Source organism: Callospermophilus lateralis, chromosome 1 (genome assembly GCF_048772815.1).
Source record: "Callospermophilus lateralis isolate mCalLat2 chromosome 1, mCalLat2.hap1, whole genome shotgun sequence".
Taxonomy (NCBI): Eukaryota; Metazoa; Chordata; class Mammalia; order Rodentia; family Sciuridae; genus Callospermophilus; species Callospermophilus lateralis.
Window position 1 is genome coordinate 180,712,035 of NC_135305.1, and position 18,025 is coordinate 180,730,059.

General features: G+C 35.0%; 1 protein-coding gene across 1 annotated transcript in view; it reads right to left on the bottom strand.

The window, feature by feature from the left end:
- The window catches only part of Dnah12 (dynein axonemal heavy chain 12), a 269,851-nt gene that overhangs the window by 165,604 nt on the left and 86,222 nt on the right, over positions 1-18,025 (bottom strand). Inside the window, exons 20-28 of the mRNA XM_076839530.1 lie at positions 14,375-14,496; positions 13,999-14,281; positions 11,532-11,651; positions 10,581-10,737; positions 9,888-10,060; positions 6,432-6,584; positions 2,797-3,036; positions 2,239-2,484; positions 1,788-1,907 (exon numbers count right to left, since the gene is read on the bottom strand). Coding sequence (XP_076695645.1) covers positions 1,788-1,907; positions 2,239-2,484; positions 2,797-3,036; positions 6,432-6,584; positions 9,888-10,060; positions 10,581-10,737; positions 11,532-11,651; positions 13,999-14,281; positions 14,375-14,496 — 1,614 coding nt within the window. The remainder of the gene's footprint in view (positions 1-1,787; positions 1,908-2,238; positions 2,485-2,796; positions 3,037-6,431; positions 6,585-9,887; positions 10,061-10,580; positions 10,738-11,531; positions 11,652-13,998; positions 14,282-14,374; positions 14,497-18,025) is intronic.

The window sequence follows — 18,025 nt, forward strand, 5'->3', positions numbered from 1 at the left end:
TAAAACTAAAAAATAAATATTAAAAAAATAGGACACAAGTCATGGAAAGGGAAAGAAATACTTAGAAATTATACATTGGATAGGAGCTACTACCCTAAATATTCAAAAACAAAAGGAAAAACCCATTTAATAATGAGCACAGAAATTGAATAGAATTTTCTCAAAAGAAGACTTAGAAATAGCCTACAGATATTTTAAAAAATTTTAGTTTTAATTTAAAATTTTGTAAAAATACTCAACATCTCTAGTTATCAGAGAAATGCAAACTAGGACCAGAAGGAGCTATCGCCTCATACCTTTTAGATTGACTATTATAAAAAACACACAAAATATTGGCGAGAACATGGAAAAGGGGGAACTCAAACACTATTGGAAGTATTTTAAAGTAGCACATCCATTTTGGAAAACAGTATGATACTTCCTCAAAAATTTAAAAATAGATCTACCATATGATCAAGCAATCCCACTATTGGATATAGCTGAAGGAATTGAAATCAATTATACTTAAAAGATGTCTGTACTCCCATGTTCATTGCATCATTATTCATAATAGCCAAGATATGGAAACTATGTAAGAGAATAGTTTTTTAAAACATGGTATATTAACACAATGGAATATTATTCAGCCTTAAAAAAACAGGAAACTGTCATTCATGAAAACATGGATGAGCCTAGAAGACATTATGTTAAGTGAAATAAGCCAGGTACAGAGAGGCATATACCATATGCTCTCCCTTATTTGTAGAATCTAAAAAAGTCAAACTCATAGAAGTAGAGAGTTAAATTGGTGGTTACTAGTGCCTGAGGGCAGGAGCAGGTGGAGAGGGAAAGAAAAGTCAAAGTTGACTAGGAGGAATAAATTCTGATGTGCTATTACACAGCAAGATGATTATAGTTAATAATAATGTATTGTATATTTCAAAATATCTAAGAGAGGGTTTTAAATGTTCTCACCACAAAGAAATGATAAAAATACAAGGTGATGAATACACAAATTTATTTGAATTGGTGATCTCACAGTGTATAAATGTATCAAAACAACACCATAAATATAAGCAATTATTATTATTCAACTAAAATTTAAAGCTTAAGAAAATAAAATTTGATATAATTCAAGATATACAACATGATGATTGATATAAATACATAATTGTGTGATAGTTAACAAACTAATTAACAAGTCCATCACAACCCATCATTACCATTTATCTGGTAGAGGGGAAGATTGCTTCCTTTAGGAAAAAGGTCAGTACATTAGTTAAACTTGAGAAATAAACCCTTACTATGTTAACTACAGGGTGTTTTACTACTTTCATTTCTGCATTAAAAAAATATACAACAAAGGGTTGGGGTTGTGGTTCAGTGATAGAGCACTTGCCTAGCAAGTGTGAGGCCCTGGGTTTGATCCCAGCACCATATAAAAATACATAAACAAAATAAAGTATTGTGTCCATTTACAACTAAAAATTTTTAAAAAAAAAATATATATATATACACAACACTAAGTATTATAGTATGTATGCTAGAAGGTATTATTAATCTTAAGATAGGAAATTAAATATTTATTCTCTTAAAAAGAACATTACCTTTGACTTAAATTTTAAACATGTTAAACCTGGTAACATATAACAGAAGGTAACAAAATCTACTAATCCTAATTAAAGTGGTTAAATAGACTACTATCCTCCAAACAGAGTAATTTCATTACTTTAATAAAACTCTGTGAACAATTGAGTAATCAGTTGAATTTGTTGTGCAAAGCAAGTCATTCACATAGGTTTACTTACATTATAGTCAGCTTCAGGAAGTTTAACACCAGGAAATAAGTCACTAGTTATGCCATTAAATAAAGGTATGTCATGTGACAGAAACTTTGGTTCATTCACATCTTTAATTGATCGAAGAAGCTAAAATCACAAAAAAGGACAAAATAAGTTAATTGCCTACATTTATTGTTCCATTCCATCCCTCTAACCAAAAGTTTATTTTAAATTTCTCCATGGAATTCCCACAGTGAAAAAAATAAAAATAATTCTATGCTTATCAAGCCAAAAGATCCTGTATTCATATAAATAATAAAAAACATAACCCAAAACTATAATTTCAACCCCACATAGAAAGACTTGAAGCAACACCTGTCTTACTTGCTCTGCATAGTTCCTGACTGATCTCACTAAAAAACTTTTCTACTGAAAATTTCACAGTATATTTAGATGTATATAAATATTTAATACTTACCAATATATCTTCATTTTCATTTGGATATTTTAGTTTTAGGTTTCCAGCAGCCACTAAAACTGCTTTTACTGCTCGCATTCCATAGTCATAATGAAATTGCGATGAGAGCTGCTCTGAGCAAAGTCTGTAAGTCATTACTATCTTCACAGACAGAGGTTTTGCATTCAAAAATCCATAGGAGTAGAGGGAAATTTCTGCTATAAGGGCATAGTTTGGAACCATCATAGCCACTGTTCTAAAAAGAACCTGGAGTGTATAATAAATGAAATATTTACATAATATAAGCCATTTTAAAAACTAGTTATAAGCATTCAAAGAAAATGTGTTGATATTCAAGTTTATTCCCCCATAGCAACACATTTTCATAAAAATATTAAAGTGCTACTGAAAAAATAATTATAGTTTATGTGCTTAGTATCTTTTGTATGTCTAAAAAAATTTTTAGAAGCATACCTTATATCAAATGGAGTCAAAATGGAAATGACAGATACATGGGAATAATTTTAATATTTTGAATATTGTGCTATTATTTGTGATTAACAAACTTACAAATATTACCTTAAGGTTGTCTGGCAATTCAGAACGCCCTGCATAGCCAGGATTCATGGTAATAGCGACAAAACAGTTTGGATTGAGCTTAAGTTCTGTCCCTTCAAAAACAAACACTTCCAACTTCTGTTGAATGGCTCTCTGAATGCAAAGGATCTGTTGAGCTACCACTGACAACACCTCCAACTCAATTCGATTAAATTCATCAAAGCAAGCCCAAGCACCAGAAGAAGCCAATCCTTTAAAGAACTAAGGAAAAAAAAAAAAAGAAAAATAGAGGTGATTTTTCTTGGGAAATGTCATCAATATATATGTTTTTTTCTTCTTGGTACCAAGAATTGAACCCAGTAGTGCTTAATCACTGGGACATACCCCCACCCTTTTCAATATTTTATTTAGAGACAGGGTCTTACTATTTTGCTTTAGAGCCTTGCTAAGTTTTTGAGGCTAGCTTTGAACTTGTGATCCTTCTGCCTCAGCCTCTTGAGCCACTGGGCTTACAGGAGTGTGCCACTGTGCACGGCAGAAATGTCACCAATTATTAAAACAAATGTTTAACCTTTTGAGTAAAAGTTGAAAGCTCAGTTTGATAAAAGTCCCAAGAATAAAAACAACGTTTTTAGCTTTAAAGCCAACAAAGGAGGAAATAGAAGAAGCCATCAAAAGACTACCAACCAAGAAAAGCCCTGGACTGGATGGATATACAGTGGAGTTTTTCAAAACCTTCAAAGAAGAATTAATACCAATACTTTTCAAGTTATTTCAGGAAATAGAAAAAGAAGGAGCTCTTCCAAATTCATTCTATGAGGCCAACATCGCCCTGATTGCGAAACCAGACAAAGACATTTCAAAGAAAGAAAACTACAGACCAATATCTCTAATGAACTTAGATGCAAAAATCCTCAATAAAATCCTGGCGAATCGAATACAAAAGCATATCAAAAAAATTGTGCACCATGATCAAGTAGGATTCATCCCTGGGACCAAGGCTGGTTCAATATACAGAAATCAATAAATGTTATTCACCATATCAATAGACTTAAAGATAAGAACCACATGATCATCTCGATAGATGCAGAAAAAGCACTCAACAAAGTACAGCATCCCTTATTTCAAAACACTAGAAAAACTAGGGATAACAGTAACTTACCTCAACATTGTAAAAGCTATATATGCTACGCCTCAGGCTAGCATCATCCTGAATGGAGAAAAACTGAAGGCACTGCCTCTAAAAACTGGAACAAGACAGGGATGCCCTCTCTCACCACTTTTATTCAACTTAGTTCTCGAAATACTAGCCAGAGCAATTAGACAGACAAAAGAAATTAAAGGCATAAAAATAGGAAAAGAAGAACTTAAATTATCACTATTTGCAGATGATATGATACTATACCTAACAGACCCAAAAGGGTCTACAAAGAGACTACTAGAGCTAATAAATGAATTCAGCAAAGTGGCAGGATATAAAATCAACATGCATAAATCAAAGACATTCCTGTATATCAGTGACAAATCTTCTGAAATGGAAATGAGGACAACCACCCCATTCACAATATCCTCAAAAAAAATAAAATACTTGGGAATCAACCTAACAAAAGAGGTGAAAGATTTATATAATGAAAACTACAGAACCCTAAAGAGAGAAATAGAAGAAGACCTTAGAAGATGGAAAAATAAACTCTGTTCATGGATAGGAAGAACTAACATCATCAAAATGGCGATATGACCAAAAGTTCTCTATAGATTCAATGCAATGCCAATCAAAATCCCAATGGCATTTCTTGTAGAAATAGATAAAGCAATCATGAAATTCATATGGAAAAACAAAAGACCCAGAATAGCAAAAACAATTCTAAGCAGGAAGTGTGAATCAGGCAGTATAGCGATACCAGATCTCAAACTATATTACAGAGCAATAGTAACAAAAACAGCATGGTACTGGTACCAAAACAGGCGGGTGGACCAATGGTACAGAATAGAGGACACAGAGACCAATCCACAAAACTACAACTTTCTTATATTTGATAAAGGGGCTAAAAGCATGCAATGGAGGAAGGATAGCATCTTCAACAAATGGTGCTGGGAAAACTGGAAATCCATATGCAACAAAATGAAACTGAATCCCTTTCTCTTGCCATGCACAAAAGTTAACTCAAAATGAATCAAAGAGCTTGATATCAAATCAGAGACTCTGCGCCTGATAGAAGAAAAAGTTGACTCTGATCTACATATTGTGGGTTCAGGCTCCAAATTCCTTAATAGGACGCCTATAGCACAAGAGTTAATAACTAGAATCAACAAATGGGACTTACTCAAACTAAAAAGTTCTTTCTCAGCAAGAGAAACAATAAGAGAGGTAAATAGGGAGCCTACATCCTGGGAACAAATTTTTACTCCTCACACTTCAGATAGAGCCCTAATATCCAGAGCATACAAAGAACTCAAAAAATTAAACAATAAGATAACAAATAACCCAATCAACAAATGGGCCAAAGACCTGAACAGACACTTCTTAGAGGAGGACATACAATCAATCAACAAGAACATGAAAAAATGCTCACCATCTCTAGCAGTCAGAGAAATGCAAATCAAAACCACCCTAAGATACCATCTCACTCCAGTAAGATTAGCAGCCATTATGAAGTCAAACAACAACAAGTGCTGGCGAGGATGTGGGGAAAAGGGTACTCTTGTACATTGCTGGTGGGACTGCAAATTGGTAAGGCCAATTTGGAAAGCAGTATGGAGATTCCTGGGAAAGCTGGGAATGGAACCACCATTTGACCCAGCCATTGCCCTTCTCGGACTATTCCCTGAAGACCTTAAAAGAGCGTACTACAAGGATACTGCCACATCGATGTTCATAGCAGCACAATTCACAATAGCTAGACTGTGGAACCAACCCAGATGCCCTTCAATAGATGAATGGATAAAAAAAATGTGGCATTTATACACAATGGAGTATTACGCAGCACTAAAAATGACAAAATCATGGAATTTGCAGGGAAATGGATGGCATTAGAGCAGATTATGCTAAGTGAAGCTAGCCAATCCTTAAAAAACAAATGCCAAATGTCTTCTTTGATATAATGAGAGCAACTAAGAACAGAGCAGGGAGGAAGAGCAAGAGGAAAAGATTAACATTAAACAGAGACATGAGGTGGGAGGGAAAGGAGAGAAAAGGGAAACTGCATGGAAATGAAAGGAGACCCTCATTGTTATACAAAATTACATGTAAGAGGCTGTGAGGGGAAAGGAAAAAAAAGAAGGGAGAGAATTAAATTACAGCAGATGGGATAGAGAGAGAAGATGGGAGGGGAGGGGAGTGGGGATAGTAGAGGATAGGAAAGGTAGCAGAATACAACAGTTACTAATATGGCATTATGTAAAAATGTGGATGTGTAACCGATGTGATTCTGTAATCTGTATACGGGGTAATAATGGGAGTTCATAACCCACTTGAATCTAAAGTTTGAAATATGAGATGTCAAGAGCTATGTAATGTTTTGAACAACCAATTAAAAAAAAATAAATGCTTAACCCACACTGCAATAGTATTTATATAAGTCTGCTTCAGTTTATCCAGTTACTTAAAGCTATAAAGTTTGGAACATTTAATATTACCAACTCAGTAAATGAATCACCTTTCCCATTGCTAGATAATCTAGCCCATCTGAACAGTTGAATACCACACACTGTACAGCAAGAGCTTTAGCCAAGTCCTTGGTAGTTTCAGTTTTTCCTGTGCCTGCTGGTCCTTCTGGAGCACCTCCAAGGTTTAAATAGAAGGCACCTATCTGAAAAGGAAAATATATATGAAAAGGAAACTATGCATCACCGAAAATAAACAAACAAATAGATAATTGCTTACCAAATGGATTTATTCTTAGTTGTAGCTTCAGAGAAGCTGGTTATATATTTTATTGTTGTTACTTTTATTTATTTATTTTTGTACCAGGGATTGAACCCAGGGGTGCTTTATCACTGAACCACATCCCCAGCCCTTTTTTATTTTATTTTGAGAAAGGGTCTCACTAAGTTGCTGAGGGCCTTGCTACATTGTTGAGGCTGGCTTTGAACTATGATCCTCCCACCTCAGCCTCCGGAGCCACTGGGATTAGAGGAACATGCCACCATGCCCCTTGTGTTCAGTTACTTTTTAGCATAGAAGTTTCTGGTTGCAAAAAGAAAAAGCAGCTTAAAATACCCAAAGAAGAATGAAAATGCGTCAAAATCTTGTTTTCTAATATTTCATATGTACCCATTTGCCTTTAAAAACAAAGAACATCTAGCTTTGAAGGGGTAAAATTAGTTCAAAAAGGTTTTAATTAGAAGTTATGGAGATGACTTTAGAAGACAATAGTGACAGATGGTCAGTTGAAGAGGACAATCACCTGAAGTGAGTACTGTTTGAAAGAGAAACAAATGAACTATTCTACAAATTTTGGCCATGATTTGCCTGGCTGTTGTCTTCTGTTCTCCATACGTTCTCCATTTTCTCCATGCCCATAGCACTGTTCTATACTTCTCTTACCAGTTCTATTGTTTTTTGCCTTGTAATGTTATTACATACACTCTTTTTCTCATAAATTAGTATTTAAGCTCCTTAAGTAAACATCAGCAGTATCTGAATTATTTCTGGGTCTTTACATTAATTAGAACAGCAACTGGAAATTTTTAGCATAGAAATTACAGCCTGTTCTAATTATGGAATTTGTTTCACAAAAATCACCACAAGAGTTTGTGAAACTTAACTCCTTTTAGAAAAAAATAGGGTTAAAAGATCAAGATTGTAAATTTGGGTGTACAGGGGAAATAAAAGAACCCTGTACTTTCCATTTAATTTCACTGTAAACCTAAAACTGCTCTAAAAAGTACAGTCTATTTTTAAAATAAACCCATAAAAATGATAAACATTTTTACATTTACTAAAAAACCAATAGAGATAGCTAAGTAAATAAAGTCAATATCAAAGATATTATATTTGTTTTAAATTTATAATGAATGTTATACTGTTAGTGTCCATTAATGTAATTTCTGGGAACCTTGGCCTCTCCCCTCAACTTCAAGAAAATGCTCACAAGTATGTTCTTTTTATTTTATTTACTTATTTATTTATTTTGATTGTATGCCTATTATTTTCTCTTTTATTTATTTATTTTTGGTTTTAGTTCATAAATTGTGATGCTTTCTTTGTTCTTAGGAATTCACATGATCGAGTTGCTATTTTTTTAATTAGTTACACATGACAGTACAATGATCTAGACATATCATACATTTGCATCATATGGGATATAATTTCTTATTTTTCTGAGTGTACAGGTTGCAGAATTACATTGGTCATGCAGTCACGTATATACTCACAGCAATAATAATGCCTATTTTATTCAGGTAGCTTGCTGAAAAAACAGCGTTCGGTGAAAGGCTTTATCATAGAAATTACAGCCTGTTCTAATATCATAGATATTATCTAATATCATAGACCCTTTAGAATCTCATCCAAATCCCACTCAGGTCATTACATTCGCCTCCCATTTGCTATGAAATCTTGGTTGCAAATAGCTCAGAGCTTTTTTCTCCTAAGAACTGTCCTCAACTTGCTCTCCTATTGGAACTACCTCGTCAGCAAATACTGGAAAGCTTACTCATTCCTTTGTCCCAGAGGTGACTAACCAACGACAATAAAGGGGTACAGAAGCCAGATCTTATTGCCTTAAAGTAAAGTAACTCATGTCATTTGTGCTTCAAAGCTCCCCTTGAGATCCTGTTACAACTATCCATTGCTCAAACCACTTCTTCATTTAATTTTTCCCCAGCCCCAAACTGTTGCCCTCATTTCCTTACAGATTTTTACTGAGAGCATTCCCTAAGAAATAAATCATTTGCACAAGTATCTTTATTTCTTCTCTGCTTCTAGAGAACTGAATAGAAGACACCTTCATTTCACTTACTCACATAAGTGGATTGGTATTCCTTGATGTTCCTCTTCAATTCCCAGGTTGGGTTGCCAGATTTAGCACAGAAAAATCTGAAACGCCTAATTAAATTTAAATTTCAGATAAATAATAAATAATTTATTAGTATTACAAAAGTATGTCCTTTGCAATATTGAGGACATACTAAAAAAATTACAGTCATGCATCATATAATGATGTTTCAGTCAATGGTGGACAACATAGATGATGATATATACAACACACTTTAGATAAACTATACCATCTAGTTTTGTGAAAGCATATTCTGATTTTTGCATGATAAAATCACCTAATGATGCATTTCTCAGAATATATCTCTATCATTAAGTGACACATGACTGTCTTTGTTATTTGTTTTAAATTCAGAGTTAACCTGGGAGTAAACCTGGCAACCATATTCCCAGGGTTTTAACAGTCATTGTTCTATCTTCCATACCTTCATAACTAAGCACAGGCCTAACTAATCATCATCCCCTACATTTAAGCTCTGTCCTTCCTATTGAGTCACACTAAGTTTGAGTTCCAGTACCCAAAGGTACTTTTCTCATCTTTCTCTCATCTCTCCCAGTATCCCACTATAAAAACTAATACTATTTTGGGAAGCTTTGGCTTTATTTTCATATTTTCAGTCCCTCCCTTTTTCTAATTATTCACAATGGAAGAGACTTACAACTTCTATACATTAGAATAAAAACATTCTTGTATGCTACAAAAGTACCCAGAAGTAATTATTTATTGCCATAATTTCACATAAAGAGAATTTGGGATTAGGAAGGGATAATTGTATTCAACTACTACCAGTAAAACAACAAATGAAGAGAGCCATATTAAATTTAGACAAGAAAATTTGACACCTCACTGAAAAGTAATTTTAATGTATGGATTAAAATAATTTAAATGCAGGCCAGGTGTGGTGGCACACACCTGTAATATCAGTGGCTCAGGAGGCTGAGAGAGGAGAATCACAAGTTCAAAGCCAGCCTCAGCAACAGTGAGGCGCTAAGCAACTCAATGAGACCCTGTCTCTAAATAAAATACAAAATAGGGCTGGGGATGTGGCTCAGTGGTTGAGTACCCCTAAATTCAATCCCCAGTACCAAAAAAAAAAAAAAATTAAATGCATACCAATGTTCTGTAACACCTGTCAGTTAGAGGAGTAATGACAAGTCGAGGTGAGTTACCAAGATATTCATAAGCATATTTTACATCACAATTAATGATACGAACTCGAGCATTCTCATATTCCCAATAATAACGAAGCTGAGCAAGCCACTGGAAATCTGTATCATGTGAGACACCTAGAAAGAACAAAACACATAATCCTTAAATGAAAATAATTCAAAAAATAGTATTTTATCAGCAAATATCAAACAATTCACGTTTTCCAACTTATAGAAAAGATCATACAATTCTGTTGAAAAAGACATACAGTAATAAATCTTTACTCCTGAAAGCTATAAATATTTTTAACTTTAATATTAAAGGAAAAAGTCGGCCTGGGGTTGTGGCTCAGTGGCAGAGTGCTTGCCTCGCATGTATGAAGCACTGGGTTCAGTCCTCAGCACGATGTAAAAATAAATGAATAAAATAAAGATTAAAAAATTATGTTCATCTACAACTAAAAAAAGATTTTTAAAAATATTAAAGGAAGAGAGGCTGGGTTATGGCTCAGCAGTAGACCACTTGCCTAGCATGGGCGAGGACCTGGGTTCGATCCTCAGCACCACATAAAAACATATAAATAAAACAAAGTATTGTGTCTAACTACAACTAAAAATAAATAGTTTTAAAAAAAAATCAAAGGAAGAAGTCACAAACCTGTTTCAATCATGTCCATGACCACATCTCTAGCATGGACATCAATTGTAACTAATGCCCCCAGAGTGATCCTGATCTGCTTAGACAATTTTCCTCTTACCAGCTCTACAATATCATTTAGTTGATTCTGGAGTTCCATATAGTACTTCTTTAATCCCTACAAAATAATAAAACAATTTAATGGATTTTATATACATTACCTACATCTATATTTTATATATTTATTAATTTACAAAAGAATTATGACTTTATAATCTATCCCATATAGAAATACATTATAGGGCTGGGGTTATAGCTCAGTGATAGAGCACTTGCCTAGCATGGATAAGGCACTGGGTTTGATCCTCAGACCCACATAAAAATAAATAAGATAAAGGTATTGTGTATACCTACAAGTAAAAAAAAAAAAAAAAGTTAAAAAAAGAAATACATTATAGAGTGGATTTTCTCTAAACCCAGTAAAAAGAATAAGTTTTCTAAGAATTATATAATTTTAATACTATATACAGAAATTTAGGGAAGTATTGCCTTTGCAAAGAATAGACAAACAACCAGGGGCAGTGATTATAGGTTCAGGCCTGCAATCCCAGCAATTTATGAGGCTGAGGCAGGAAGATTGCAAGTCCAAGGCCAGCCTGGGCAACTTAGTGAGAACTTGCCTTAAAATAAAGAAATGCTGACAATGTAGGTTAGTGGTAGAGCACCCTTGGGTTTATTTCTTAGTACTGAAAAGAGACACAGAGAGAAAGAGATAGAGAGAGAGAGAGAAAGAGACAGAGAGAGAGAGAGACAGAGAGAGAGAGAGAGGGAGGGAGGGAGGAAGAGGGAGAGTAGGGGGAGGGAGAGACACAGAGAGAGAGAGAGAAAGAAACAGAGACACAAGCTAACTAAGAAACTAAAGAAATATGCAATGAAGTAAAGAATGTTGTTCAAAATCAAATAATGCTTTACCTCTGTCCCACTACTTATAACTTCCTGTGTCTCAGAAGTCCAGAACATTTGAGAAACACAAAGTACAACCTGGCCAGGCCACTCTCTAACCCAGTCTCTTCTTGGAGATTCTGGATAAGCCTGAATAATTAAAAGTAATTTCTAATTTTAAAAGATTGCAGAAGAAAAGAAGCTAAATGTTTTATAATGTAAAGTTCAATATTTAGTATATTTGTGGGTTATAATATCATACATCCATGAAAAACTTTGGAAGACTAAAAGATGTGAAAATTTTTACAAACCAAGATTATATTTTTGACATGTTTCTTTATTTATAGAAGTACTAAAAATGAGCACCAGTATGCTAGTAATGGGTTATCTCTGGACAAATGTGATTGTTGATTCTTCTTGAAGTTTATTTCTATGTGATTTTTATATTCCTTGCTATGGGAGCTGTCAAGTTTTTACATAGAATACATATTACTTTTATTACAAACCAACTTAAACTGTAAAAAATAAAGTCAAATAGATTTTGTATATTGATGACATATTTAGTTGAAAAGATGACTATATAATCTAGTAGAAAACTGGACTAGAAGTTGCAAACCTTATACTATTTATCTACAGCTTTTCTAAAAACTTCTATGACCAGAGTATATAAACAATTTGTCTGATTATATATAATTGAAAAAAATCTGTGTTTTGGTGTTCAAAGTATATTTTCATTTATTTCTAAAGCTTTCATATTTAAAAGATATTTAAATAGATTTGTGGATTCATTATAAAAATAGTTTACTTTGATAATAAATGATAATGCAGACATAAATTATATATTGAGAAAACCAAGTACAGATTGAATTTTGAAGTTGATGCTAATGGAAACTATGCTTTCAATACAATCACACCATCTTATATATAAGAATGTGTTTAACATAACACAGACTATAAATATACATTGTTACAAAATCTTTATTACTAGCAATCTTTGTAAACAAATGACAATAACCTAAGGCTTTAAAGAGGGATGAGCAGTGATATTAAAGCATATTTTCTATAGTGATTAAGGAAATACTATCATGGATAATGCTTATTCTTTCTTGTGTGTTTTAAGTTTGTTTGGAACTATAAGTAGCGAAAGGAGAGAAAAAGTATAGCTTTATCTGCAGGAACAGAAAAGCTACCCCAAAAGAATGAGCTGAATGGGCTCTTGATAAAATAAAAAGGCTACTTCATTCATGCAGAGAATTGCTGAAGATAAGTCTCTAAGGGCTTCAAAAACTATTTCTTGTACAATATAATTGCTCCTTTGTGTTCCTAAGGCAGAAACACATTGAAGTTTATCATTCAAGATTATCATTAAGTGAGGTACATGTACTACCTAGGTGTTATATTTCTTTCCAATTTATTATGTATCCTCCTTCGATGTTTGTTCATCTCATTTGGAATTTTAAAGTAGGTGTAAGTGTAAAAAGCAGCAAGTGAACTAGATCATTCACTTAACTATTTGAGGAGAACTAACCTACAGGGCAGCCAAGCACTGAAGGGCATGATGCTTTGCCTACAAGACATATACACAAGGCTATCTTATAAGCATTTCAATTAAACACGTCCCAAATTAAACCCATGATTTTTCTCCCAAGCTTCCACAAGCCTGCTTCTCTTCCAGGCATCTCCACAGAGTAAATGCCACCCATATACTCAAATCAGAAAACTTAATGCTAATTCTTGAGACTTTCCTCTCCTCATCTTTCTACTCTACAACCAATTCATCACCAAGACCTGTTGAAATTAACTACAAATTATGTTTCTGTCTACTTTGCTCCACATCTTTTGCTACTTCCCTAGTACCAGCCCATATCACTTTTCATCTGGTGTCTCCCAATTTGCCTTCCTATTTTCATACACCAACTATTTATTCTTTATACCACAGCCATAGTGGTGTAAAAATATAAATCAGACTATATCCTTTCTCTGATTAAAATACCTTTAGCCTTTCATAGTATTTAAAATAAAATGCAATCTACTAATTGTGTTCCTTTCCAACCTCATTTGACTTTACTCTGTACTCACTCTAGTCCAGACACCTTTGTCTTCTTTCAGGTTCTCACAAATCCCTGCTTCTTTTTGATCCCAGGGCCTTTACACAGGACACCTACACACTCTTCCACTTGCTTTTCATCTGGTTATTCTCTATTTATCATTTGTGTCACAATTTCAACCTCACTTTCTCTAAGATCCTATCAGTGGACCCTTCCCCATTCTATATAAAAATACCTCTTATTAGTTTTCTAATATCATTTTGTAATATTTAGACACATATTATCAATTCTAACTAATATTGTTATTTTAATGTTAGTTACAAATAAATAAAATAATAAATGGTTTAAAACAGAAAGAACTTTAAGTATTAATTTATTGGTACCAACTCAAACCTTCTAAACAGCATTTGCAGAATATAGTTTTATACATTAAGTCCGAAGAAACATACCAGCCTGGCTGCAGCAATCACATCATGAACACTTCGAAGCATTAGATCTTCTACTTGAATGAGCCACTTTTCTACAGCACCGCGGGCTATAGATGTGGAAATGAGTTCAATAAGCTCCACTCGCTCACCTTCAGAGCTGTACATGGCCTTAATGTCCAAATTGGGAAGGAACTCCAGTTTAGCAATGCCCTCAAAGCATTTTTTTAAGTGAGGCTGAACTCTAAGTGGATCTTTGGTCTCTGATAAAATCTCCAACATTTCATCATTAGATAAGAAAAAAAAACTAAAAAAAAATAAGCAAATACAAAAACTTTAGTGATATTCATCAATATCAGATAACACTTTAAATCATAGCACTTTTGATTATCCATCATACCGAGGGAAGAAAAGACGTTTCTTTTCAAGATATGCATTAAGTCCTTTCATAATTTTATCCAAAAGTTCATTGCAGTTTTGTAGTTTTTCCAATAAACCTGTTAAAGAAGTAGCAGCAAGAACCTAAAAGAGACATGTTGGTATAAGAGACACTTGTATACTAAATATAAGACCTAAATAATCTATACTATATGATAAAATATTATAATTTCAAAAAGTTTACACAGTGAATTTTTTTAATTTTTAAAAATTCTAATTAGTTATATTTGACAGTAGAATGCATTTTGACACATTGTATATAAATGGAGCATAACTTCTCATTCCTCTGGCTGTACATGGTACTGAGTCACACCAGTAGTGTAATCATAAATGTACATAGGGTAATAATGTCTATCTCATTTTACTATCCTTCTCACTCCCACCCCTCCTCTCACTCCCCTCTGCACAATCCAAAGTTCCATCATTCTTCCCTACCTAACTCCTCACTATGCCCTGCTTATCAGAGATAACATTCTGCCTTTGGTTTGTGGGGATTGGTTTATTTCACTTAGCATGATATTCTCTAGTTCTATTCATTTCCTTGCAAATGCCATAATTTCATTCTTCTTTAAGGCTGAGTAATATTCTACTGTGTATATGTACCACATTTCCTTTATCCATTCATCTGTTGAAAAGCATCTAATTCACAATAGCTGAACTATGTTGGTTCCATAGTGTAGCTATTGTGAATTGAGCTACTATAAATATTGATGTGGCTGTGATACTGTAGTATGCTGATTTGCGTATAAACTGAGGAGTGGGATAACTATGTCAAATGGTGGTTTCACTCCAAGTTTTCTGAGGAATATCCATACTGCTTTCCATAGTGGTTGTACCAATTTATAGTCCCACCAGCAATATATGAGTGTACCTTTTCCCCACATCCTTGCCAACATAAATTATTGCTTATATTCTTGGTGATTGCTATTCTGATTGGAGTGAGATGAAATCTTAAGAGTTGTTTTGATTTGTATTTCTCTAATTGTTAGAGATGAATTTTTATATATATTTGTTGATCAATTTCATTTCTTCTTCTGTGAAGTGTCTGTTCATTTCCTTAGCCCATTTATTGATTGGATTATTTGTGGGGTTTTTTTGGGGGGGTGTTAAGTTTTTTGAGTTCTTCATATATCCTGGAGATTGGTGCTCTATATGAGGTGCATGTGGTAAAGATTTTTTTTCGCATTCTGTAGGCTCTCTCATCATGTTGTTGTTTCCTTTGCTGAAAAGAAACTTTTTAGATTGAATCCAACCCATTTATTGATTCTTGTTTTTCTTCTTCCACATTAGAAGTCTTGTTAAGGAAGCTGGGGTCTAAACCAACATGATGAAGATTTGGGCCCACTTTTTCTTCTATTAGGCACAGAGTCTCTGTTCTAATGCCTAAGTCTCTGATCCACTTTGAGTTGATTTTTGTGCAGGGTGAGAGACAGAGGTTTAATTTCATTTTGGTGCATATAGATTCCAGTTTTCCCAGCACCATTTGTTGAATAGGCTATTTTTTCTCCAATGTATGTTTTTGGCATCTTTATCTACTATGAAAAAACAATATTTATGCCTCTGTGTCTTCTCTTTTGTACCACTGGTCTACATGTCTGTTTTGGTACCAATACCAATGGTCTGGTATTGTGATGCCTCCTGCTTCGCTCTTCTTGCTAAGTATTGCTTTGGTTATTCTGGGTCTTTTATTTTTCCAGATGAATTTCATGATTGCTCTATTAGAAAAAGCAATAGAACTAGAAAGTTCTATGAAGAATGTCATTGGGATTTTAATAGGAATTGCATTAAATCTGTATAACAGTTCTGGTCGTATGGCTATTTTGACAATATTATCTCTGCCTATCCAAGAACAAGGGAGATCTTTCCATCTTTAAGGTCTTCCTCAATTTCTTTCTTTTTTTAAAAAAAATTATTTTAGTTGTGGTCGGATGCAATATCTTTATTTTATTTTTATGTGGTGCCGAGGATTGAACCCAGGGCCCCACGCGTGCTAGAGGAGTGCTCTACCGCTGAGCCAAAACTCCAGCCCCTCAATTTCTTTCTTTAGTGTTCTAAGTTTTCATTATAGAGGTCTTTTATCCTTTTGTTACATTGATTCCTAGGTTGTTGTTTTTTTTTTTTTTTTGAGACTATTGTGAATGGGGTAGTCTTTCTAATTCATTTGCAGTGGATTTATCACTTATGTATAGAAATGCATTTGATTTATGAGAATTGATTTTATATCCTGCTACTTTGCTGAATTCATTTACTAATTATAAAAGTTTGAGTTCTTCATTTCCCATTTGTATCCATTTAATTTCTTGGTCTGTCTGATTGCTCTAGCTGGAGTTTCAAGAACTATGTTGAATGGAAGTGGTGAAAGAGGGCATCCCTATCTTTCCAGTTTTTAGAGGAGATGCTTTCAATTTTTCTCCATTTAGAATGATGTTGGCCCTGGGCTTAATATAGATAGCTTTTACAAATGTTGAGGTATGATCCTACTAACCCTAGTTTTTCTAGTGTTTTGAATATGAAAGGGTCCTGTATTTTGTCAAATGCTTTCTCTGCATCTATTGAGATAATAATGCAATTCTTCTCTTTAAGTCTATTAATATGATGGATTACATTTATTGATTTCCATATGCTGAAACAACTTTGCATCCCTGGGATGAAACCCACTTGAATGTAGCGCACTTTCTTTTTAATATGTTTTGTATGGGATTTGCCAGAATTTTATTGAGAATTTTTGCTTCTACGTTCATCAGGGATATTGGTCTGAAGTTTTCTTTCCTTGATGCGTCTTTGTCTGGTATCAGGATGATACTAGCCTCACAGAATGAGTTTCAAAGGTTCCCTCCTTTTCTAATTCATTTAATTACTTTGAGGAGCACTGATATTAATTCTTCTTTGACGATCTTGTAGAATTCAGCTGAGTATCCATCTGGTCCTCGGCTTTTCTTTTAGATAGTAGGCTTTTAATGGTGTCTCCTATTTCAGTGCTTGAACTGGTCTATTTAAATTGTGTATGTCGAGAGTCGCCGGGCGCCTGCAAGGTAGGCAGACCTGCGACTCACCAGCAGATTAGGCCCAGCAACCCGCGGAATGGCAGAGCCACCCCTGGGCCTGCAAGGTAGGCGCACTTGCCACCCACTGGCAGGTCAGGCCCAGCAACTCTCGGAGGGACACAGCTGCTCCACGCGTGTGCAAGGTAGGCGGGACCGTGACCACCGTTAAAACAGGCCCAGTGGCCCGCCAGACACATCGCCCCGGTTGGGGGAGGGGCAGAGCCGCTAGGCGCCTGCAAGGTAGGCGGACCCGCGACCCACCAGCAGAACAGGCACAGCAATCCGCAGAGCGGCAGAGCCACCCCCCGAGCCTGCAAGGTAGGCAGACCTGCGACCCACCGGCAGGTCAGGCCCAACAACCTGCGGAGGGGCACAGCTGCCCCACGCGCCTGCTAGGTAGGCAGAACCGTGACCACCAACAGAACAGGCCCAGGGGCCGGCCAAACACATCGCCCCACCACGGGTTGGGGGAGGGGCAGAACCGCCGGGCACCTGCAAGGTAGGCAGATCTACGACTCACCAGCAGATCAGGCCCAGGGACCTGCGGAGCGCAGAGCCACCCCCACGCC